This window comes from Epargyreus clarus, unplaced genomic scaffold (genome assembly GCF_041222505.1).
Source record: "Epargyreus clarus isolate Ecla_fem2 unplaced genomic scaffold, WU_Ecla_fem_2.2 ptg000027l, whole genome shotgun sequence".
Taxonomy (NCBI): domain Eukaryota; kingdom Metazoa; phylum Arthropoda; class Insecta; order Lepidoptera; family Hesperiidae; genus Epargyreus; species Epargyreus clarus.
Window position 1 is genome coordinate 8,631,224 of NW_027332234.1, and position 25,964 is coordinate 8,657,187.

At 38.6% G+C, this 25,964-nt stretch overlaps 1 protein-coding gene across 12 annotated transcripts in view; it reads right to left on the reverse strand.

The window, feature by feature from the left end:
* Window positions 1–25,964, reverse strand: part of spen (spen family transcriptional repressor split ends) — a 104,806-nt gene that overhangs the window by 21,485 nt on the left and 57,357 nt on the right. For 6 of the 12 annotated variants that reach the window (XM_073088415.1, XM_073088413.1, XM_073088418.1 and 3 more), the window contains 4 exons: window positions 4,690–4,875; window positions 1,784–2,063; window positions 1,219–1,545; window positions 584–874 (listed from right to left, as the gene is read on the reverse strand). In XM_073088415.1, the coding sequence (XP_072944516.1) occupies window positions 584–874; window positions 1,219–1,545; window positions 1,784–2,063; window positions 4,690–4,875 (1,084 nt within the window). Of the gene's footprint in view, window positions 1–577; window positions 875–1,218; window positions 1,546–1,783; window positions 2,064–4,689; window positions 4,876–25,964 lie in introns of all 12 variants that reach the window. The other 6 variants (XM_073088417.1, XM_073088421.1, XM_073088414.1 and 3 more) reach the window with 4 other exon arrangements.

Sequence of the window (25,964 nt, forward strand, 5' to 3'; positions counted from 1 at the left end):
TTTCGTACCAAAAGAATAAAAACATGACCCTATAAACCAAGTCCCCGATGGCTAACCAACTGTCACAGAGCTTTATCTCTTTAACCTTAATAGATACAAACTTTGATTTTATTAGCAGAAATTACAAATCGCAACATACTACAAAATTTACATTTTAATTTTTTACAATGCTGTCTATACCAATTCGACTTGCACTTGGCTAATTATTTACCACTTACGAAAATTGGGATTATCATATATTATTATCTTAAATAGAATAAGGAAACTAATGTAAGGGAGGAATAATGGTAATTTAATACATTAAAAACATGGTATTATATAAATTAACTCACTTCATGTGAGATCATTAGACAAGGTTAACTGTTATTAATAAATATAAATCGTAACGCACGAAATCCAAAAACGGTCATATACATTAACTTTATTACTATGGCGTTTCACTCTCCGTACTAACATTCTTTACAAGTTTTAGATTAACAATAGCAACAAATAAACATAAACAAACAAACGTAAACTCTAACGAGAGATTAATTTCAGTCAACTAATTCTTATCCAATAACACAGTTACGTAACGTACATGTACCTGTTTTTCGGTATGTTCGGTGAGGCCATCGACCCATACGCAAGTGGTGGCCACGGGCTTGCCGAAGCCCAGCTTGACACGCGAGCCGCCCACGTACTCGCCGTCCATGGCCCGGATCGCCTCCACCACGCTCGATATCGACGCGTATTGACAGAACGCGTAACCTGCACCACCTCCGCTACCTTTCTTTATGTCGATCTCGATTATTCTACCAAAGTGTTTGAATTTCTCTCGTAACTGCTGTTGCGTAACATCCTTTTCTAGATTTCCAATAAATAAAGTTCTTGTCGCCTGCAACAAATTAGTTTCAATATTATTTAAAAAAATTCACCATATCCGAATATACATAGATAGGTAGGTGTATGAACAACACATACATGTATATTTATGTATGATTTTTATTCCAAATAAATTCTGAACAAAACTTTTAATACCACTTATCAACACAAAACAAAAGGGCTTCGTTAATGGAAAAGAGGCGGTGAAGCTATCTTCAAACCATTTTCATGAAGTTCAACAATTACAAATAATTAATACAAGTGAATGAAATAATGTAGCTGTGTAATAAATCAATTTTCCATGTATTTTTTACAAGGTTTTGTATCAAAATTAAGAAACAGTAAGAGTCAACATACCTTTGGATGATATTCGTCAATATCAGTCTCGTAGGGTTTCGCAGATTCGCAGTCTTCATCGCAATTTTGGTGTGGTGCCACTGAGATCTTGCATCCAAAAAAAAGTTTATCTTGCGACACTTCCAGTGCCTTGTCTACATCGGACGGTTTCTTAAAACGTACAACCGCGTACCGATCGGCACATTGGCCGACCACCTTCACCCACACCACCTTCCCATGCTTCTTATATTCATGGTAGAGACCATCTTTCAGGGAACTGTCGGTCGATCTCGTCGGCAAATTTCTTACACATATGGCTAAGGGTCTTCCATTCGCCGTTGATGCCCTCTGTCATAAATAAAATAACACCTAGTCAAAACAAAATGAATTGTCAAATTGGAAAATGTGCATGCCATTCAAAAATCTATAAAAAAAATTTACATCTTGTATCTCATAATTTTATTCAATTACAATTTCAATTACATTATTCAATAATATTTGTATGAAATTTAATTCAAAGTCTAAACTATTTTACCATACGTCAGGAAGCAAACATTTCAACTTGTATACAAAATAGATGTCGAACCTGGTGAGGATGGGCGGGTGGTGTGCGGTGGTTGGCGTGGTGCACGAGCGGTGGCGGGGCGGCGGGCGTGGAGGCGCGCGACGTGTCGCTGGGCTCGGGCGAGCTCGAGTCGGAGCGCGACGAGCCCGAGCCCGAGTGGCGGCGGCGCACGTCCGCCACGCCGCCCGGCGTGCTCGGCGTGCTCTCGCCGCCCGTCGTGCCGCCCGCGCCAGCACCCGCGCACGCGCCCGCGCCCGCCCGTTCTCCGCTCGCGTACCACCGATGATGAGGAGTTGTTCTACTGATGGAAAAAATGTTAAAACTCATCAAGTTACTGTCTTGTTTTTATAAGATTATAGACCAAAGAAAGAAAAGATATAGATATCTAACAATAAGCTATTTGCCTTGTTGATGCGTAATCATTGTAATATGTACTTAGAAATTGCATATGATTTTATTGCTTCCATGCACTAAATTTAACGTTATTTATTCAGATGATAAAGTCAATGTTAATGTTTAAGTTTAATCCAAAAAAGGCTACATATGTAGACTGTCTTAAGTCAGTGCCAGTTGTTATTTAGCATTAAAGTGGAATCCATAATCCTGCGTACCAATTTGACCGTTACACCGTTAATGATGAAGAATTGAGTAAATCTCAATTTTACACTGGAATTAACTCGTAAAGAGCAGGCAGTTTATTTATTTTTTTTTTTTAGTTTAATTGACACATTTTTTTGTGTTTTACTTTTATACTAATTTATTGAAGACGTCTGCATGTATACGCTTAAATATGGTAATATGGATATGTTACAGTCAAAGTGATCAAATAGCTGTTTGACTAATACATAAATAATTGTAAATACATAATGACTGGTTTTTATGTATATGAGTAATAACTGATTTGTCCAGACAATGTGCCCTATTGTATCTGTTATTTTTATAGAGGTGCAATAAATTAAAAAAAAAATGTGATAATTACTTTATCCGGTTGTTATATATAATAGCATGTTAAAGTTAGTAAAAGTAATAAATATGCTATTGTAAAAGCCCGAAGTATGGTAAATCTTAAGATTAACTAAAATTATTAATGATGAATTATGTTGTATCAACGTTACCTTGGTTGTTGTATTACAGTAATTACGAATCATATAGGTATAATCATATAGTTTAGGTCCGAATTATCGTGAATCGGACTTACCCGCTCGCAGGGCGCTGCCGCGCACTGCTCGCTTAATTTTATGTTTTATTTTATGTTCCAACCTAACCTAACCAATCCTAAAGAATTTCATACAGGCTTGGTATTTATGGTCCAAGTCGCGTGAAGTCAGTATGTACTTAAAATATAAATAAACGATCAGAGATAATAGAAGGCATGTATTATATTACTCCACCCCATAGTTGATTTACGTACATCGTGTACAGAGACTGGGCATAAAACATCTCAATGTCTATTATTCGATATGCGGATCATTATAAAATTACAAAAAATATCATTTATGCTTAAGAAAAGTTGAAATAGAAACTTCTAATCTTTGCCTGTACCTGTTTTATTACTTTATCCAAGTCTTTGAAAATATTATATAGGTATACGGGCTAATTAATTCCGTGTTATTTATCACTTCGACCAAATTGAGTAGATATTATACATAATGGCTAGATACCAGGGTAATATCAGAATTTATCACTTTGGCTGTAACAGATACACCGGTATACATTATTACCATAATTTCCTTGTTTGGTACTGATTAATGCAATTTCTGAAGTATACTTGATAAGAAAGATGTAGTTAGCATGCAGTGAAGCACGTTATTGTTGATGACGCACGAACGGACGAACACGATAAAGTAAGGTACATAACCTGTTTATTGCAATTGCTTTGTTACTTTACTGATGGTTCATTTTTGTACTGGTACTGGTGGTTTTATTAATAAAATAATATTTTAAGTCAATTGTCAATCAGGCTATGCATCTTATATTAATGTGTTTATGGTCGTAGCCAAAATTATAAACTTACAACTTTATACCTTAGGTACATATTTTTCAATTCTAAGTTGTGCAAAAAATACAATACAGTACAATACAAAAATTCTTTATTTTTGTATTGTACTGTATTGTATTATTGCGTTTTTCAACTATTGACATTTTCTTACAAATAATAATAATAATATTTGACCACAATATTTTTTCTTTATTGAAATTGACTCTTGCTTGGTTAAACATTTTAATTTCAGTCAATAGCGAAGTGCACATTTTTAGTGATTACTTCTTTTATGAGCATACATGAAATACACGTATATAAAACATATTTACTGTAAACTGCTATTATTTTCATTAAATAATTTATTATAAAATATATTATATAATATTGTTGTTAAATACTATGTACTACTAGGAAACATACACAGTGAGCATTCACATAGATTTTCCCGTACACACATAATTTATAAATAAACGCATAATTATATAGTCGCAATTACATTGTACGTGGCATAATATACAATATATTATAATTACTGTATTTTACATTCATATACATTTTATTTAATAAACAGCAAACCCTAGTAAATTGAAAGAAATATCGATCATTTATTATTAGAATAGTAATTATAAAACGGATTATACATGTTTATAGGTACATATATCGTCAAAAAGTAGAAAAAATATAATTAGAATTACCATGTAACTTGGTACATGAATACGGTTAGTACCACCACCATTTCTTACGAGCAAATGATAAAATTAGTATGTATTATTTTGGTATCGAACGATACGTTGCTATTGCATTAAAAGCCGATTAAAGTATATCTGCAGGTTATAGCCAAAAAAAATAATTCGTAAAATAATTATTCCATATGTTGAGAGCCGGACAATAAATTAGTGAAGCGGACAAGACTTAAATGCAAAGTACAAGTAGACTTTATATGTACCTTTCGACATTGGAAGGCGGTGTGGCATAGGGTGCATTAGAGTTGTTCCGTTGATACCTGGTGTAAGACGCGGGTGTGTTACCACGACGGCAATATTCGGTGGCACTGTCATTAGTGCCACGCCAAGTGGCCGGTGCAGCAGCTGAAGCCGCCATAGCACAAGCGTTGCCTGCGCTCTCTTCCCCTCTGCAAAGAAATAACGTTATGGTATTCATGATGTATTTATAAATTAGTACATATCTTAATTTGATTTCTATTTTATCTAAATAGAAATAAGAGGTTCCAAATTATGAAAAAGAAATAATTTCGCGACCAATTCTATGAAAATGGTCAGGACGAAATTGACAAAAATGTCGATACTATAATCAGTATTTTCTTTGCGCTTCGTCACTTATACAAATTTAAATTTAATTTAGCCACTAATTTGTAGCTGCCATACATATCACAAAATAAGGTTTTTTCCGTTAGTGCTGGTATCACAATATAATTAACTGTGTGGAAAAAATTGTGTTAAAAATGGATTAACACAAGAATTCGTTAACATTTTAATGAAATTTGACTTATTTAAAAGGCACATTAGAGGCGCGGAATCTTCAATGATCACACAAGTGAGTTGTATAACAAATAATATGTATTATTTATGAGAATAAAATTATACGATTATTGTAAACATATACCAAATTAAATGTATAAGAATACAAGCACTCGTACCGTCCTCAATAACTCCACTTGGTAAATGTTGTAAAACTAAAATATTTGACCGAAACATAAATTCAAACAAAGATGAAGTTGACCTCGCGACGTAATTCGTGATTGAAAATTATTTAAGCAACGAATGACCGAATATAAAATGATGAAATAGTAATGTATGACGATTATGTTACATATTTTAATTTGAAGTAACTATCAGCAACTTTCATCATAAATATGGATCTAAAAAAGATGTTTATCCGAAATCGGTATAAGAGCACATAACCTCGAGTGTTCTACGCTTTCGGTGGTTCGGTGTCGAGAGTACCGTGCCCCACGATAAGCATCATAGAATGCTTATCCCGATAGCTATCACTAGGTAGCAGTTGTTAAATCTTGTCGGAAGTATTGTGGGCGATTTGATCATATCCGACGCCGACTGACGGCCACCAACCTGTACCATCCGTACTGTATGGTCTTGATTTCGTACGACACTGTTTAATGATTCATGTCCAGCATAAAACAACAAAATGGAGTGTCAAATACACTGAGTATTTTGGTTTTCTGGATATCTAGATAAAATTATGTACCATTAGGAGACGTAGTATTGTCGCATATTAATAATAATTTTCTTTTATTCTGGTTTCGCAGCCTGGCGACCGAAACGAGTGCAGTGACAGCAGTAATTCCGTCGCCTTAATATATAATCTGGCCGGGTCCTGCGAACCGCTACAAGATATGAATTAATATTGCGATCACAAGCAAGTCTCGCAACTTGTGGAAACAGTCGACACGCAGGTAGAGTAACCCGATTGTGCGGCTCCATAAATAGTGCCATTTTGTATATCATACATAGCTCCTCCACAGAGAATTGCTGTAAAGTCGTGACGAATGGTATTAAAGGCAAAAACTTCCCAAATTTTAGTTCATATTAATAAGACTGAACTTAACATGTATAAATTGATCTTATTTCCAAATTACAGCAGATATGTCTCAATTTAAAACATATATTGGATTCTGCTTTCGGTTAGACTTTTGGACTACGCTGGCGTTAAAATATTGTACATCTAATCAAAATGCATGGACTTCGATCTTAATTTACCTCTCAGATAAAAACGGACCATTTAAGTATAACCTCTGAGGGAAACCATAAGATTTTATCTTCTTGAAACGAGGCTGAGATATGTTCATAAGTGAGAGGCAGTATGGAGTTGGAGGACCATATTATGCAATGATTTAAATAGCATTGAAATGAGCTACCCATTGACAATTGTCGGAGTCTAATATTATTATTAGCCCACGCTAATTGTGAATAGGTGTATTCAGAAGACAATTTACATAAAAATTGCGTAAATAGTAAACTACAACCAGTTGCCTCATGTACACAGTTGTACATAAAACGTTTTTCTTTATACCGACACCTGCACAGATATACTTTATTTACAATGTACGCAAAAGTCTAGGTATATAAATCTCCCTCAGACAACACACTGCATGTATGCAGTTCATGTGTTAAACTATATGCTTTCGGGTTAAAATATCGCGCAGTTGCGACCTCAACTACATACATACATTCGTTACCTGAACCGCATGCATTCGACTGCAATTGTGTGGCGTCGACGCCTGCTATCGATCGTGAAGTTCGCGCAGATCATATGCAGCTTATTCTAAGCGATGTACGTATAACGAGATGTGTAGTAAAATGGATTTCGATACATGATTCTTTTAAATAAATAATAATTTATTGAAAGCATACCATATGCTAAGGTAGTGGAAAAATATTTTTATCTTTCGTCATTTTGAATAGATCATGAAATAGGTAATTGGCTTCCGCATTGAAACATAACACATGGATTTATCCATGTAGAACGTTACGGTTTTCGTCTTCGTTTATGACACTAGTGTAGTAGGAAAAGTAACAACTGTACCTACTTCAATGCGACAACTCCTACACGCAGCCTCCGCCGTGTGCTGTCTATTTCAACCAGACACAACTACACGAAGTTGAACAACTTCACTCGTGTAGTTCATTTGCTAATATGGACTACAAACAAGCAGTCTGTCGGAATTTATACAGTCATTTACATTAGTCATCGGGCAATTTAATAGTGTCGTCAAACGTGACAGACAAGAAAAATATCCTAACAATATGAATCAACAAATTATATCGTATGCATCCCTGTCTCTAAATTTAATAAACTTTTAAGCAAAAATGTACTAAGTTATGCCCTGACTGATCTGAGGCTAAGCTGCGTACAATCATTAACTCTTTATTTATATGTTCCGATGAATTGATTTATACAGTATATAATGAGCACAAGAACCGGCTGTAAAAATGTTTACGTTTCCACTTTTGGAGAATGTTGCCCAGGATTATCAGTAATGAACTACATATAACAATCCTACGTTAAATTAATCACAGATTTCGCGTTAGTGTTTCTTAGAAGTAAGTTGCAACACTTGCAACCCCTCGAAAATTCTAATCTTTCGCCTAAATTTTAAAACGCACTGAGAATCAACTAAACCATATTTCTCAAACATTTCATCTATACGTCAGCCAAATTGGAAGAAGATTGTTTACCAACAATGGTTGCTTAGCAACCGATAAGAGGCAAAAACAATAACCTTTTTCGTCAGTGCAATTTATTTATAAATAATATTACATAATTAAGGTTGTTTTCTATCAATATTGATTGTATGTTATGAAGTCCATATTGTAAATAAATATTTGACCTTAACTTTACTCTTAGCTTTCGATTCTAATCTCGCAAAATTAATTTGTTAATTTGTATTCAAACGTGTATTCATTAAACTTATATTGCTTGTACATAATATAATGCTGTTTATATATCATCGAAATAGAATTTGATGATATTATATGCATAGAGTCTGTTATTAAAATGGAATGTAAATTGGTAGATAATTATATTCCGACACGCTGCTCTGGTGTGCATTAGGAAAAAGTATAATAAATGAATTGGCATTCGCCTATTTATAGTGGTTATCGCTGTTATCAGTAATTCACTTAAAATTTATTTCACTTCACTTCATCTAAACGCAACAATATTAAAGTTGTAAAAGTGTTTCGCATGTAATGAAGCATAGAAATAATGAATATATTTTAATTAAAAGTTATCAGTTCATTTAAACATGAAAACGAGGCAATTAGTATTTTTAGGATCGGACTAATATCGGATTGTTTACTTGAATTCTCTTCGCGTCGTGGCGGAGGTATAGGACTATACAATTTAAAAAATACATATAATAAATACCGACCTGTTTGACCGACATGAACACCGTGTAATATTTTTCCCAATGCGCCAATTGTAATGTTTTTTTGTTATGAAAATAAATGAAATGTTATTATTCCATTGTACCATCAATCTTAAGAAATAACCAGTCATTTTCATTTTAATTGTTTTCCTACCTCACAACACTGCAGTCATCGTTAGCTAATGGTAATTTTTGACATTAAGTTTAGATATTAGGTCAGGCTTTTAGGTCGGGTTGTGAGTTTTTACTAAGTTTTCACGGTATGTTGCACATCAAATCCTTATATCAGTCGTGCCTTAATGACACAAATGGCAATAATAATTTCAAGTGGGATATGTATAATAAATATTTAAATTTATTTTATTGAGAATCCACTCAAAAAAATATAATTTTAGAACAGTCTTAGACACATCCGTTACACACTTGTTATTTATAGCGCGGGTCACGGCTGGGTTGTCTCGTATTCTAGATAGGTATTTGTATAATAGAAATAAATTGATCGAAATAGAACATCAGGCGATCCAATTATGTATATATATTCCTCCCTTTCGCGGTCTGGATTCGCGTAACTTGCCATAAGCCCTATGCCAAAAATATTTGTATACCCTGACTAGTCGGTATGTTATCAATACATAAAAACGTAGTAACGATAACTCATAAACGAGCAATAATCGATATCGTTATCATCATTCGCTGAAGAGGTAACAGACTAGAGCACATCATTCAAAGTACTAGCAATCGATGAGGTGCCTTCTTGAAGTACGGACAGGACCCTGGCCTGGTAAATGAAGTTTATAAAGGGCATATTTTAACAAACAGCTTGAAGACTAAGATTTCGAGCGGCAGTTGGCACTACCGACAGCATAGAAGTGATAGGGGAGGATCAGTATGTCCTTGAAATAAAGAAACAGTGGGTTGTCATCATGGAACAATGAAAACTGTCATAAATGGCTCATCACGTGGTCTCCAATTTTATTTAAATTGTGTTTTATCTGTTACTTTGTTATCTGGCACTGAGAACTACTTGAATAATTATTTATTAACGGAAATAAAAACATTTTATTTGATTTAACAAATGTCAACATGTTACTGGACCATATTTATAGTAATTGTAACTAATATTGTTAATATATCGCCAGAACCAGAATAGGGCTCGGAATCCCCTGCCTGTCGTAAGAGGCGACTAAAAGGGGGCTTTCGGGGTTGCGGATGGCAAGAGTGGGAGCTCGAACCGCCCGGCCAGCAACCCCGAGATGGAGGGCGGTATGTGTGGTCGCATACGTCGTGAACACCAGATGGTGTGGTGAGTTTCAAGCTCACCTGGGCGGAGCCCGACGGGGCAACGCGCCAAGTGGACTCCGGTTGCGTTCCGTTGGAGATCCCGGAGTCCTCTACGCAGCGCCGAGGACGGCCACCGGGGGGGTTTTAGTGCGGTAAGAATCCCACATAACCCCGTGCCGCTCCCACGGCATAAGGTACCTTTTGAAGATTTCCCCCTCGTCAACAAAAAAAAAAGGCTTGTTCCTGGGTGTGTTAAGGACATATCACTAATGAATGGTTAAGACAAAACCATGGAATTTTAAATGTAAAATCGACTAAAATGGAATGGCTAATGATAGAAATAATTGTTATTTGTAATACGCTTTAATTTAACGGCCTCAATAATAAATGTTGATTAGAGCAAGAGTAACTTTAAAACTAGTCGTAATGAAAATTTATCCAAATTCAAAATTAATAAATACGTAGTAGGGAAGAAGTAAGCTACTCCGAGCCTAATCTTAGAGTAAAAGTTACACCATGTCACTACATATTGTGTATTTTTATATTAATTTGCAATTACGATGATAAAAAACACTTTTGAGGACTTTTTTCCATTTCAGTTATTTTTTATTATTTCCGCATACTCTTTTAGCACCGAACGAAGTAATTGCTAAAGTAATAAATATTTTTTTTCATAAAGCCCACGTCATTTACAAATAAGGTCCACGCAATAGCTATCGATACGAAATACCTTTTCTTATTCATCCCAGTTAATGTATTGAGTTCATTTTTGGTTCATTTTCCTTGGAGTTGATTTAGAATTTATGTGGGTTCCTGTTACAAATATAACGACAAACTGCTAGTAGTGAACTCTTGAACGCTGTCGAGTTAGAATTTGTCAATATCAAAATATACGAGAATAATATACGGGGACCCATAAGTTCCGGTAATGACGCTGTGGTGGGGAGGGAGAGTAGGGGAACCTATTGTTTGACCACATTCGCGTTAGGGTCACGCCACCTGCTCCAGGGTGTAGGTGTATATATGTGATTCGCCTGTAAGTTTTTTTTTGTAATACAACTTTTTACATTTTGGCAAAAACACGCGGCTGTGAAATTTTGTTTCCTGTTGGGGAAATCGGCCGCGGAAACTATTGTAATGCTTAAGATCGCTTATGGGGATGCTGCCTTAAGTACAACAAGAGTTTACGATTGGTTTTCACGTTTTAAAAATAGAAAAATGTCTATTAAAGACCAACTTCGTTCAGGACGCCCCTCAAGAACTGATGCAAACGACGTCAAAATCAATGCCCTCGTTCGTGTTACTCATAGCTTTTAACATTTATGAAGATTTGAACTTGCAATACTCAATCGGAACATATTTACAATTTTAATGTAGAACCTATCGCTTAAGAATATCATTTAACCACAAATTAATACCAAAGTTTCAACCACATTGTAATGGTAGTAAACACTACCATTACAATGTAGTAAACACTACCATTACATTACACAAGCTGACGGAAATGAAATATGTTTAACAAATTAAGAATCATGTCCATGTAAGAAATATATTTACAAATGAGGCACTCTCTTATTTTGTCCCTCCATTCATTAGCCCTTTGAGGAACACTGCTGGACATGGCCTCTTATTATATAAATAAAATTGGCCAAGTGCAAGTCGAACTCGCGCACCCAGGGAGTTTCGTACCACCAAAATTTTCATTTTTTTATTTGTAGTATTAGTTATTATTGCAGCCATTGAAGTACATGCATTATGAACATTTTAATAGTCTACCTATTACGTTCAACAGATAAAAACGAAAAACAATAGAGAACGAAAAATAGCGGTTTCTTGTATTTATTATATTTTAAACCTTTTTATTTTTAGTATTTATTGTTATAGCAGCCTCCATTATACATAGGCCTAATACAACTCTGGCTAGAAAAAGGTGTGATATTTAACTACTCATTGTTAAGACTGGAACATTATTTTGTTAAAGATTCGCTGTGCGACCGCCTGCGGTGCCTAGGATTTTAAACTCGGAGCCCTCGATTGAGATTGTTTTGTGTTTATTAATTAATTATTTTTAAGTCTTTGGAGGGCAAGACTATCATTAATAATATCGGTCGGTCCTATCGAGTGATGTGGCTGGTCAACGCCACTTCAGCTGGCTAAGCTACACCTAATTCCAAGCATAGCTTTCTCCGACTTTGAGTTTTCGGATTTGAGGTTTCTAAAGCCTACAGTAAAGGATCATATCTTCACTGACTCGAATACTTTCAAATTCAGGCAATGAGGAATTTGGGGTCAGAATGCCCTCCATGTTTTCCGCACGTAAACTAGCTGAGGTGGATTCTTCGAGTAACCCCATTCGCACAACAACAACCTATACGGGTGTGACATGGAGTTGTAGGCTGTCAAGTAGGATTTGAAGATGGTAAATACCATTGCGGTTCGACCCCAGCGGCACCACCGCCACACTTACTCGTATTTCTAACTAATAACGAAAGTATTAAACGCTGCTTTGTTCCGGTTTGAAGGATGCGGTAAGGGAAACAAACATTTTAAGGCGTTCCAGCTTAGTCTTCAGGTGTAAGGGTGCATCTGTTGCCTTAGGTAGAAATTTAATCCTATCTGGGGTGGATTACAGTTACTCTATTACTATGTACTCGGACAAACACAAGGGCGGCTCTTTATACACAGTTTAAAACTTTAAACCAGTCGTTCAACCTTGTTAGAGGCCTTACGGATAATGGATATAACATTTGACATGGTTCGGCAACTAATTCGTACGTCTTTCCACGAATTCGTATAGCAGAGTAGCGTAGTATAATACGGTCCAGGCATCCCCCAGTTGTAAGAAGTGAGCAATGCCCAGAAATAATAATTAGAGTTAGGGTTAGAGTAGAGTAGGTTGGAGACATAGGATCGATGATTTGAAAATCCCGTGGGCCGGGAAAAAAATATGCCGGGAAATCAGAAACCCTATTCCCTACGTACCTATTTATTCTCCAAGATGCAGATGTGGAATAACATATGTAGGTATTCAAATCTTTATGAACTTAATGAGAAACGCAAGGAAATCCGTCAAGGGCTGCCATTAATATTTTAAATTTCAACATAAATATAAATAAGCATAGAAATAAAGTTTTTCCAAATTATTCACGTTACTATAAAACTACAAAACTAGTTCATTTAATGCACTCGCATCAGAGGAAATTCCTCTAAACTTCGGTCGTAGAAAAAGAGACATTCTGTTCAAGGAACATTTTGCGATAGACATCCTATTGCGATAAGACAATTATCTATTACGATATGCTAAAATACTATAAATACTATAATACGTCCCTATACTAGAAATGTCAAAGATAGGTGAACGTGAGTGGAGGGCGACACAAAACAAACAGTAATTCTACAATTAAGTTACAGGAAATACTTAAAAATATGGAATGTTAGTCCCTTTAGATATATCTACGAAATGAACCGGTATTATAATCCAAAATTTTAATAGAAATATACTAGCGGGACAAAAATAGGCCACTCCTAATTTGAATTTTCTCGTTCTCTAAGTAAGTTTAGAATTACAATTGCAGATTGTAAGCAATAAAAGGCAAATCAATTTTTTTTATTCAAAATAGGTTCTTTACAAAGCACTTTTTGAATGTCAAAACAACTACCACCACTTCACAAGGTGTTTCGTTATGGAGAAGAAGCGGCGAAAGAAACTCCATAACACACATCTTTTAAAAAAATGTTTTTGACAATGTTAACTTAACGTCATGGTACATGTGGAGCTGGAGCTAATTCAGACCACACCGGATTGTCAGTCAAATAATCACTTACTTTATAGTGCGCTTTTTTACACAGCGATAGTGCGATTAGACAGCGATAGCGATATAACGACATGTTTAAACTTTTTTTCTGTGAGATTCAAAATGTGGTCGGGTATTTTATTGTAGTAGCGAATACAGTTGCCCATGAAAGATGTAGCCACCTTACATAATCTATGTTTAGGAATTGCTAATTTCTTTCTATTTCTGGTATTGAAGTTATGGTGGTTACTATTTTTTTCAAACATATCAGTGTGTTTTCTTACATACATAATATTTTCATAAATGTATTGACTATGCACCGTCAATATATTAATAGTGGAAAACAGTTCTCTTAGGGACTCACCACGCCGCAGACTATATATTGACCTTATTGCTCTTTTTTGAATAATAAATATAGAGTCTATGTCAGCAGCACTACTCCACAGTAGAATGCCATAAGACATTATGCTGTGAAAGTAACTGAAATAGACAGGTCTGGCAGTGGGGATGTCTGTTAACTGTCTAATTAAGTTGCTGTTTAACCCCATTTCTACTATTAAGATAAAATTATAAGGTGGTATAATTATCCAGGCAGAGATGCGTTCTTATTTTTTATAAAAAAATATGCATATAACAAATAAATATACATTATGGTAATGGAAACACGACATGTTGGTAATGTCGAAGAGCATTGTCGTCGATTTATTATATAACTTTATATGCGATCTCCCATCCACTTCTCTGAAAGTTGTCAAAGGCGAAAAAGCGAGACGTTCTGCAGAATCCTTTTTTCTCAAGTTTTAAATAAAAGTTAAATTCGTTTAGGCGAACTCTCCTTTTTGTAGTTTTAGTTTAACATTCGAGTTTTTGTTAAGAGCTCATCTATAGCTGTAGGTCTAAGACTTAGAACCATCCAATCCAATTTTAGCCCTCTGGCGCCTTTCATGCCATTGCAACGCCAATTTTACGTTATACTTACGTTAAATGTAAATTATACATCTAGTATTATTTTTATTTAGCGTGGAAATAATGTGGTCATGAAGATCTGATGCTTAACTATTCTTATTTAACCTTTAGTCCAAACGTTTGAAAGAATCAATCTTGGCTAGATATAGTCGTCACAATTTAATAGGCCTAATGTAATTAATGTTTTAAACTAACTTTTTAGTAGGCAGTCAATCACCACGTGACGATTAGAGCTTGCGGCTTCAAAGCATTCGGAAGAAACCATAATCGATTAACTTTCAAATAATAGTAAGTTAGAATTACCAATAATTAATTATTTCTCCCTTTTTTCTTCATAACAACAATAAAATAATCAAGACTTTGTTTCTTAGTGAATGATAAAACGAAAAAAAAGTCAATTTACGAGCGATGCTTTATTTAATCTTCTAAACATGATTAAATTTTTAATTTACACTAAAATTTATTTTATTTTCTCCTTTTTATTAGATATTTAGATGATTTAGAAAAATATTAAATAAATCGTCATAGTCGTAGAACAAAGTCGGATTTAACAAATACCAAACATTACAGGGCAGCCATTTCAAGTTATTTACAAACGTTATTTTACTATGAGTGCATTTCAAATCGTCCGTCGTTATACCGACTGATTAATTTTTTTTTTTTTTTTTTATATGTAACCTAACGATAAGGCAGACGGGCTACCTGATGGAAAGCAGTCACCGTCGCCTATGGACATTTGCAACACCAGAGGAGTCGCCAATGCATCGCCGGCTTTGAAGGAGAGCTCTTTTTACACCCCTCTTGAAGAGCCCCATGTCATAGTCCTGAGGGAATACCTCAGGAGGAAGTTCATTCCACATTTTGCACGTACGCGGCAAAAATGAACGATTAAACCGAACCGTGGAGGACCGCCACGGGTCCAGTTGATGTGGATGGAACTTCATCCTTCGGCGAGTGGTGCGATGAAGGAAAGGCGACGTAGGCACCAGATCAAACAGATCCTCAGGACACTCACCATTGTAAAGTCGGTAGAACACGCAGAGGGAACCTATGTCCCTCCGCAGGCTTAAGGGTTCTAACCGATCAGAGATCGCTGGGTCATCGACGATTCGCACCGCGCGTTTCTGTACGGAGTCAAGTGGGTTAAGCTGGTATTGTGGTGCCCCTGCCCAGAGATGCGAGCCGTACTCCATGTGGGGCCTCACTTGCGCTTTATAAAGCAGAAGGAGTTGCCCCCCAGTGAAGTACTCCTTGGCTCTGTTCAGGACGCCCAGTTTCTTTGAAGCCAACTTGGCTTTAACTTCCAAATGACTCCCAGGATCCCTACACTTTTACCAATGGTGAGCGGTGTACTTTGGAACTCAGGCGCTATGACGAATGGGGTTTTTTTAGCGGTAAACGCGCAGACTTGTGTCTTCGTGGGGTTGAACTCAACAAGGTTAAGACGACCCCATTCCGAGACCCGCTCCAGAGAGTTCTCGATTTCAGACACAAGTCGGATTCTGCTTTCTTCCACGAATGTCCGAGAGGTGTTCGCACGGCCTGTGTACACAGCATCTCCCGTGCTATCATCTGCATAGCAATGAATGCCACCGGTTTGTAGCAGCATATCATTGATATGCAGAATAAAAAGCGTGGGAGATAATACAGACCCTTGGGGCACGCCAGCGTTGATGAGCTTCGTGTCTGAGCAGCACCCGTCAACTACGACCTTAATATGCCGCTCAGACAGAAAGCTGGCTGTCCATGTGCACAACCTCTCGGGAAGATCGTAAGATGGTAGCTTCGCGAGAAGGGCCCTATGCCAGACCCGGTCAAAGGCCTTAGCGATATCTAGGCTTACGGCTAATGCCTCCCCGTTGCTCTCAACAGCTTGTGCCCAACGATGAGTGAGGTACACAAGAAGATCACCAGCTGATCGGCCCTTGCGAAAACCATGTTGGTGATCGCTGATCAGCTGGTGCTCCTCCAGGTACCTAAGGAGCTGCGTGTTTACAACACGCTCCATGGCTTTTGAGAGCGGTTATCGCTATAGGCCTATAGTTGGCCGAGTCACTGCGGTCACCCTTTTTGGGAATAGGGTGTACAAGGGCAACCTTCCACGAAGACGGTACTTGTCCTGTGGTGTAGGAAAGCGAGAATAGGCGCGTTAAGACGGGAGCCAACTCGGGAGCGCACGTCCTGAGTACCACTGCGGGGATTTCGTCTGGCCCGCTCGACTTCTTGATATCGAGGGACAAAAGAGCTCGCCTGACAGCCTTCTGCGTGAAGCGAATATCCGGCATAGAGCTCTCACACCGCGGGATGGTAGGCGGTGTGGCCCCTGTGTCATCAAGAGTCGAGTTTGAGGCAAAGAGGGTACCAAGAAGATCGGCTTTCCCCTTTGCCGTATGGGCCAGAGAATCATCTGGTTTCCGCAGGGGCGGTAGTGAAGACCGACAGAAATTACCCTCGACAGCTTTGGCCAGCGACCAGAAGGCTCGACTCCCGGAGGGGTAACCAAGTAGCCGCTCGCCAATTCTGCCGATGTGCTTAGACTTCGCCTTGGCCATATGCTTCTTCGCTGAACGGGAGGCAGCATTAAACGCGGTTCGGAGCTCGGGGGTTTTTGGGTCCTTGCTAGCGTGTGCTGATGCCCAGGTTTGGAAGGCCTCCTGCTTAAGGCTTAGCGCTTTAGCACAAGACCCCCCAAACCAGGGCTGACTCCGTCCGCCGACGGACACGACAGAGTTTGGAATGAAACACTCCATACCCTGCCGTATCACGTCGGTTACAGATTCAGCACACGAGCTAGGGTCACCCGAGACGAAACATAGCTGCCTCCACGGGTACGAAGCCAGGAACTCCCGGAATCCGTCCCAGTCTGCTGACTTATAATGCCAAACTTGTCGTCTCCCGGGGGGACGTGTCTCCACGGGGTACGACAAGGGCACAGTCGAACTTACCAAGCAATGGTCAGAGGATCCAAGGGGAGCCTTGACCATTACTTGGTAGTCCACCGGATGGGTAGTCAGCAGTAGGTCCAGCAAAGAGGCAGTATGGGTCTCTACATCAGGCACCCTAGTGAAACCGGGTACGACCTGAGAGAGCCCATATGCCAAGGAGAAGTCATATGCAGATCTCCCAGCAAAGTCGGTGGTCCGGGATCCCAGCCAATCAACATGATGAGCATTGAAATCACCAAGAACCACCAACTCTGCCGAAGGACACTGCTGCAGCATTCTGTCGGTTGCCCACTGGACGTGCTCGAATAATCGAGTTGTCTCCACATCTCCGCTATAGGACCTATATAGGCACGCGTAGACACGGGTAAGACCACCGACGTCCGCGCGCAGCCACAACAATGATAGGTCCTTGTCTTCGAGAAAGCTGAGACGGCGATAGCAGACATCTCCCCGAACATACACACATACCCCGGCTCGACGCCTGAAGGCATGTTCTAAATTGTAGCCGGGGTAGTCCAAATACGATGTATCGTCCGGGGTAGATATCTGCGTTTCCGTCAAAAAGAGAAAAGCCGGCTTTACCGTCTCAAGGTGGTGGTGGACGGCATTCAGATTGGAATGGACTCCTCTGATATTGCACATATCCACAATAAATGTGGAAGAGGTCGCCGCTGTGCAACTTAATTAATAATTTAATACTTAATTAGTAATTAGTAATTTGAAAACTAAAATACATTGATCTTCTGTAATGCAGTAATAATGTTTACACAATATGTTATCCAAATATGTTAAAAAGTGAATTTTGCATTTTTGTCAAATCCGTCTTTGTTCTACGACTATGACGAAATATTCTGTTTACAAAATATTAAGTAATCTATACAATACGATGTGGAGTTGTAATCGATTTGCCTTAAAATTAGGTTTCTTTGGTTATTGATTTGTATATCACATGCTTTATGCCTAGCGATGGCATGTGCCAAAATGGGCCTATTAAATTGTGACGACTATAATTAGCTTAACTAGTCAAACCGGGAAGGTTTTAGTCGCGATATGAGATTAATATAGATCATATAAAATACAATGTTATTACATAATATACTTTAAAATCTCTTTATTGGATTTTACTTTATAAGAATCTTCGGGCACGATCTACTCCAATAATGTTCTTCATCAAATGACTAGCAATGTGTTATGAAACGTTTTATTATTATTATTATAAGAGATACAAGCTTCCCTATGCGTTTTTTCTTCTACTGTCACTAAGCCCCTACATATGTTTAGGCAAAAAAAATGTTATCATCTGTTCTTTATTATCGCCATTTCCGAGTGAATCTGTTTAGTAGTTTTAAAGCCCTTTACTGTGTATCAAGGCAAACAAAAAATGACACATTTTTTATACAGATATTTATACCTAAACGTATGGAAACAGATGGAAAGTAGTCAAAGTAGTCGTCGCCTATGTAAATTTGCAACACCAGAGGAATCGTGAATACATCGCCGGCTTTGGAGGAGAGTTCTTTTGCACCTTTTTTTTAAAGAGTACCATGTCATAGCGCTCCAGGAATAACTCAGGAAGAAGTTGCACATCTTGCAAGTTCGTGGTAAGAATGTCCGTGCAAAACGAACCGTGAAGGACCGCCACGAGTCCAGCTGATGTGAATGGAACTTCATTCTTCGGCGAGTCGTGCGATGAAAGAATGGTAACGTAGGCACCAGGTTAGATAGTTCCTTGAACAGCTCACCATTGTAAAGCCGGTAGAACACACAGTATGAATCTATGTCCCTCCGCTAGCTTAAAGGTTCTAACCAATCGGAGGTGCTAGGATCGTTGACGATTCGGATCGCACTTTTCTGGACGGAATTAAGTGGGTTAAATTGGTATTGCGGCACCCTGCCAAGAGATGGGAGCAGTATGGGTGCCTTATACAACAGAAGGAGAGTTGCCCCGGAGCGAAGTATCACTTCGCTCCGTTCAAGACGAGCGTCTTGAACAAGGTGTCAAGAAAGCTGAGCAGCTTTCTTGACCTGACTGACCTGACTGACCTGACTTGAGCACCAACTTGGCTTTAACGGCCAAATAACGCTAGTACTGCACGTCATACAATATATCAACTCCCAGGATCACAATTTTATCAATGGTGAGTGGAATACCTTGGAACCATGGCGCTATGACGAATGGAATTTTTAGCGGTAAATGCGTAGACTTCGTGGGGTTGAACTCAATAAGGTTAAGTCGACCCCACGTCGATACCTCAATCTCACACACAAGTCGAAGTCTGCTTTCTTTCATGAGAGTCCGAGAGATGTTTGCACGGCCCATATACGATGCATCTTCCGTACTATCAACCGCATACCAATATATTTTATCTATTTTCTGTAACATTAGCCCTGGGGCACGCCAGCGTTAACGGGATTCGTGTCAGAACAACCCCCGTCGACGACTTTGATGTGCCGCTCAGATAGGAAAGTTAGTTTCCCATGCGCATAGCCTCTTGGGAAAACCATAAGATCAAAGCTTCGCAAGAAGGACCCTGTGCCAGACAGTGCCAGGTCAAAATCCTGCGCGATGTCCAGAACGAATGTCCAGAATGCGAACCACCAAGGACCTACCAGGAAGACGGTACTTGACTAGTAGTAGAAAGCAAAAACGGGCGCTTTAAGATGGGAGCCAAGTCGGGATCACACGTCCTCAACACCACCGAGGGGATATCATCCGGCCCCCTCGACTTCTTGACATCAAGGGACAATAGATGCTCGCCTGTAAAAGGATGCCCAGAAGATTGTCTTTCTGCATTGCCGTGTGGGCCAGAAAATAGTCTGGTCGGTAACAAGCTCGCAAGGGCGGTAACAAGGAACACAGAAGTTCCCTTCGACAGCTTTGGCCAGCGGCCAGAAAACTCGACTCCCGAATGGGTAACCAAGAAGTCTCTAATCAATTCTGCCAATGTGTTCGCCTTGGCCATATGTTTTTTTGCTGAACGAGAGGCACTGTTAGGTGCAGTTCGGAGCCGGCGGTCTTGCAATTAGCGCGCGTACGCTGATGTCCAGGCTTGGTAGACCTCTTGTTTATGACTTAACGCCTTAGCGCAAGTGTTCCTAAACCTGGGCTGATTTCAGCCACCGACGGATACGACAGAGTTTGGAATGAAGCATGTCATACCCCGCCGGATCACGTCCGCCAGACTCAGTGCACGTGCTAGGATCGCCACGTAGAATCTCCACGGATATTAATGTCAAATTTCCCGGAACACGTCCCAATTAGCACACCTGTAGTCCCAAACGTGACGCTTCCCAGGAGGTCCAGCCCCCGTGAGACACGACAAGGGCACAGAAGAACTTACCAAGCAATGCTTAGAAGATCCAAGAGGAGCCTTGACCGTCACTTGATAGTTTTCAAGATGGCTGGTTATCAGAAGATCCAGTTAAAAAGCAGTATGGGTCTCTAAATCAGGTACCCTTTTTTTCCTCGATGGGGAAATCTTCAAAAGGTACCCGACGACGTGGGGGCGACGCCCCCGGTGGCCGTCCTCAACGCTTGTTGGAGAACTCCGGGATCTCCAATGGAACACAACCGGAGCCCTCCAAGCGCGATGCCCAACGGGCTCTACCCTAGGGGAGCAGCTTTCGCTCCTCCCACTCCATGTAGTGTTTACGACGGTATGCGACCACACATACCGCCGTCACTTGCCGGACGGTTCGAGCTCCCACTCTTGCCGCCCGCAACCCCGGAAGCCCCCTCTTAGTCGCCTCCCACGACAGGCAGGGGATACCGTAGCCCTATTCTAGTCCCGGAACTACAGAGACAACATCAGGTACCCGCCGGGTACATTTCCACAATTACATTAAATAATCATTTGAAGTTTTGATATTGTACACCTAAACAATAAAATAATATTACGTTACAATATGCAATTTTTTTCAAAATCACACGGCAATTCAATTCTAATTAAGTATTTGCATAAATTATTTAAATTGTATTATTACACTAATAACAGTATAATAGCAATAATATATTACTATATATTATACAACATATATGTATAAGGTTATATAATAGGTGTCTAGACTGAACGACACAAGTGATAAATGTTTTATCATAAAACGACTAACACATAGCGCTGCTTCCTATAATTACTCTCTTCTATCCATCTTCAAGGTCATCCAACATAAAATGCATTTGGTACGCTTAATTCGGTAGTTTTCAGTGATAATGTTATTTATTTCATTTTCGATAATTATATGGAGCTCCTTACCATCTACCGTCTTTTATTAGACTTTTATCTATTCTTTTCTATATACAGGGTGAATTTTTCAAATATGCCTTCAGGGCCAAATCCGAAACTATAAGGATTAGCGAAAAATGCTGAAAGGAGTTACGAGACCGATTTTGATAAAAACTAAAAGTGCATCATTAATTTTTAAAAATATCTTTTTCCTTAGCCGGGAATCGAACGAGTTCATTTTGAAAAAAATACACCTATATTATACCACTATCTGATAGTGTCGCTTATAAGGATCAAGTTCTGGGAAGTAATGATAAATGCTAATAATCTAGAATCGCTAGAATAGAAGCGCACTAAGAATATTTAGCTTTCTGATTTAAAATAATAAAAATCGAATTTAAGAGTTTTTCAAAAATCAACAATTAATGTGGTTAAATAGGGGTTGTCAGCTTATTTTTAAACTTGCCATTTTGGAAGCCACCACTATGAAAGTAAGCCATTGCCTTACTGGTTATATATAGTAGAACTTTAATTCTACCGTTTATGGAAAATCAACCCCTATGTGGGTTAAATAAGGGTTGAAGGTTTGTATGAGAGTCCCCCAGTTTTGATGTAAACTCTACGAAAATCGGTATTTGGGTTTCCGATAGAAATTCATTAAATACCTATGTCACCATTTTTAGAAAATCAACCCTTAAGTTGGTGAAATAAAGATTGACAGTTTATTTAAAAATTTGCCAATTGGAAAGCCAGCACTACGAAAGTTAGTCAATACCTTTATTTTAAAATCCGTTAATTTGGAAACAAGGACTGTAAAAATTGCATTTAGCTTTCTGGTTCGAAATAATATAGCTTCTTTAACGCCGTTTATGGAAAATCTATGCTTAACAGGGTAAAAACTTCGCTTAGACTTGCGCAGATTTTGAAGCAAAGTCTAAGAAATTTGGTATTCGGCTTTCGGATTGAAAATAATAGGACACCTATTTCACCTTTAGGAGCTTTATTTAAAAAATAGCATTTGCGTTTTCTGGTTGGGAATGATAGAACTTTCTAAACCCCATTTAAGGAAAATCTCTAAATAGTTTATATAGGGGTTGAAAGTTTGTTTAGAAGTAAGCCGATTATCAAGCAAAGTCTATGAAAATTAATATTTGACTTTCTGGTTGTAAACAGTATAATACTTATTTCTCCAGTTTTGGAAAATTAACCCTTAAGGTCGTAAATAGGATTGGAACATTGTTTATAATCCGTTAATTTGGAAGGAAGCATTATGAAAATTATCATTAGACACAATGAAGCATCTGAGTCACTGTTTTTTTAGATCAACCCTTAAGACGGCTATAAAACGATGTATGCAGTATGCCTTTCTGTTTAGACACCTGTTTCAGCATTTTTGGCTACTCAACAATCAACCCCATTCAGGTACTATAAGAAAAGAAAGTTTCTTTAAAAACCGTTATTGAAGTTATACTTCTTTTGGCGTGTTTGGAAAAAGTACAGAATGCAGAAAGGATTCGTGTAGGGCGATACTCCACGGGTCGTTGTAACATATTTTTTTTAATATTGGAAGGTGAAGCGCGTGATGAAGTGCAGAACAGCGGTTTTTTAGTAAGGCGCAGACCCGCGGGCCACACACAACCCATGGGTCACCGGTTGCCGACAGCTGGTGTTGAACATTAGCTTTCAGAAATTGTCTTATGAAATATTGATTATTGATACATATGTACATAGGAATGTTTCTTAAATTCTACTAAGGAGGTAAAATAAGTGTTATAAGTATTATACGGGAATTTTTTAGGTTCGAAGTTAGAAACGTGACATTTCAGATAGCTTCTATTCACACGTAAGCACAACTACACGACAATGTGGACCGGTGCAAATTTCAGATAGGATAATGCGTAATTTTATTCACATGGACCATATTCAGTACATCGCAACCACATGCCGACATTTTGTCCCTGCCGTGGGGAAAATTTGTGGTTATACGTGGATGGTGATGTGGTAGACACCTTGGATAAAAATTTTTGACTAGAACAGGGCTACAGTATACCCTGCCTGTTGTAAGAGACTAAAGGGGGACTTCTGTTGTTCTATACGGTTCCCATGTATACGTTTGTGTTTTGTTTTTTACATACCAAGGGAACGTTATGATTTTTGCATAGTGGTTAGGTACTTTATGGGTCAGAGAATATCGTGGACAGTAACCACTATAACTTTAATACTAGAAATAGAAAAAAAAATAGCGATTCCTAAACATAGATTATGTAAGGTGGCTAGATCTTTCATGGGTAACTTATTCGCTACTGCAATAAAATACCCGACCACATCTTGAATCTCACAGAAAAAAAATCAAATATGTCGTTAAAGAAACGCTATGTAAAAAAAACGTACTATAAACTAAGTTAGCGTTTCCCAGCCGTTTTCAGTCCACGGACCCTTAGGAAATCAAGAACAGTTTTCACGGACCCCCTTAATAAAATAAACAGCAAAAAACTGATTAATAATGTGAAGGTTGGTGTTGCTTTTTTCCAACTAAATCAGGGATATTCGGGTTGATGTTGCTACTAAGCTGTAATCTCAAATCAGATTCTACTTGTAATCTGTTTCTGTATTTGCTTTTTGTATAAACAAGAGTTGAGAATACCTTTACTCATAGGTATGTGGTTGAAAAAAGCAGTAAATCGGCCCTTTCGCATTTAATGAGCGATTTATGTATGGTCCAGAGATGACACCGCGGACCCCTATACCCCCAGGGGTCCACGGACCACAGGTTGGGAAACGCGGAACTGAGTGATTATTTGAATAACAAAACGATGTGGTTTGAAGAAGCTTCAGCTCCACATGTACCATTAGGTTAAGATTGACATTGTAATTTTTTTTTAAAGATATTTGTTATGGAGTTTCTTTCGCCGCTTCTTCTCCATAACGTCTTGTGAAGTGGTGGTAGTTGTACATTCGAAAACTGCTCTGTAAAGAACCTATTTTGAATTAAAAAAAAATATTTGATTTGATTTGACGGTTCCTATGGAATAGTGTAAATAATAATTATTGTACATTACATGAAACTTTTGAAGAAGTTTCAAATATAATGCAAATCGGTCTACTACCCATTCTACCCGGCACGATGTCCACAATAATAGTGTCATGCCAGATCAATCAACAGCTAACTCGATGTCGCCAGATGCGCACCATTACCACACAAGTACTCGTTGCACGATGCACACCACACAAGTACTCGTGTCTATGTTTAGTGGCTAATTATGGGCGTACTTACTAATAAACTACATGATATTATAATATCAGACATTGGGTTGATTAATATTACCCTGCTAGCTTATTTATATTTTAAGTATATACTGATGATTTATATGATTTGAACCCACCTAATTGCAAGGCGCTACTGCACCTTGTTAGCTCCTATAGTGTTTCATACAGGATTGGTTAGGTTAGTTTGGAAAATAAAGGAAAATAGAATATTAAGCGAGCAAGGCGCGGTAGCGCCGTTCGAGCGGGTGGCTCCAATTCATGTCTTGCGTACCTCAAAGATAAGCGGCGCGGCTCAAAGATAACCCGGGCGCGAGCAAACACAGAGTTAGAACCGCGTACGAGTGCTACTAGTGTACCTGTGGTCTGACAAAATGCGTCCAGACAAACACCACGAGGTTTTAATTAAAGGTGGTAAAACCCTTTGTGGTTCGTATTCGGCGGCACCACCGCCGCACCTATTTCTGTATTATATAATAATGAAATAAATATAAAAATATATATCATCACACTGTTAAGGTGGTGATACGGTACTTATGCGTCGTTACCTAGCGGACGGTCAGCCCAGGGAGTTCCCGCGGGAGCGGGCGCCCCCCAGGTGGTCGATCGTGTAGGGGCGCGAAACCCTTTAAATGGGAGTATGGTCCGACCTCCGCCCGCTCATACATTGAGCGTGCGAGGTGGACCACAAACTCTTCGACCGTCTCGATCTTAAGGTCGCGCATCATCACGTCGTTCCTGACGTAGCATCCCCATTGCGAGCAATCCTAGCGTCCCACACGATTGCTCGCAAGGCCAGTATTTGCTGCGCCTGGAGACGCTGTCATTTCGACCTGGAA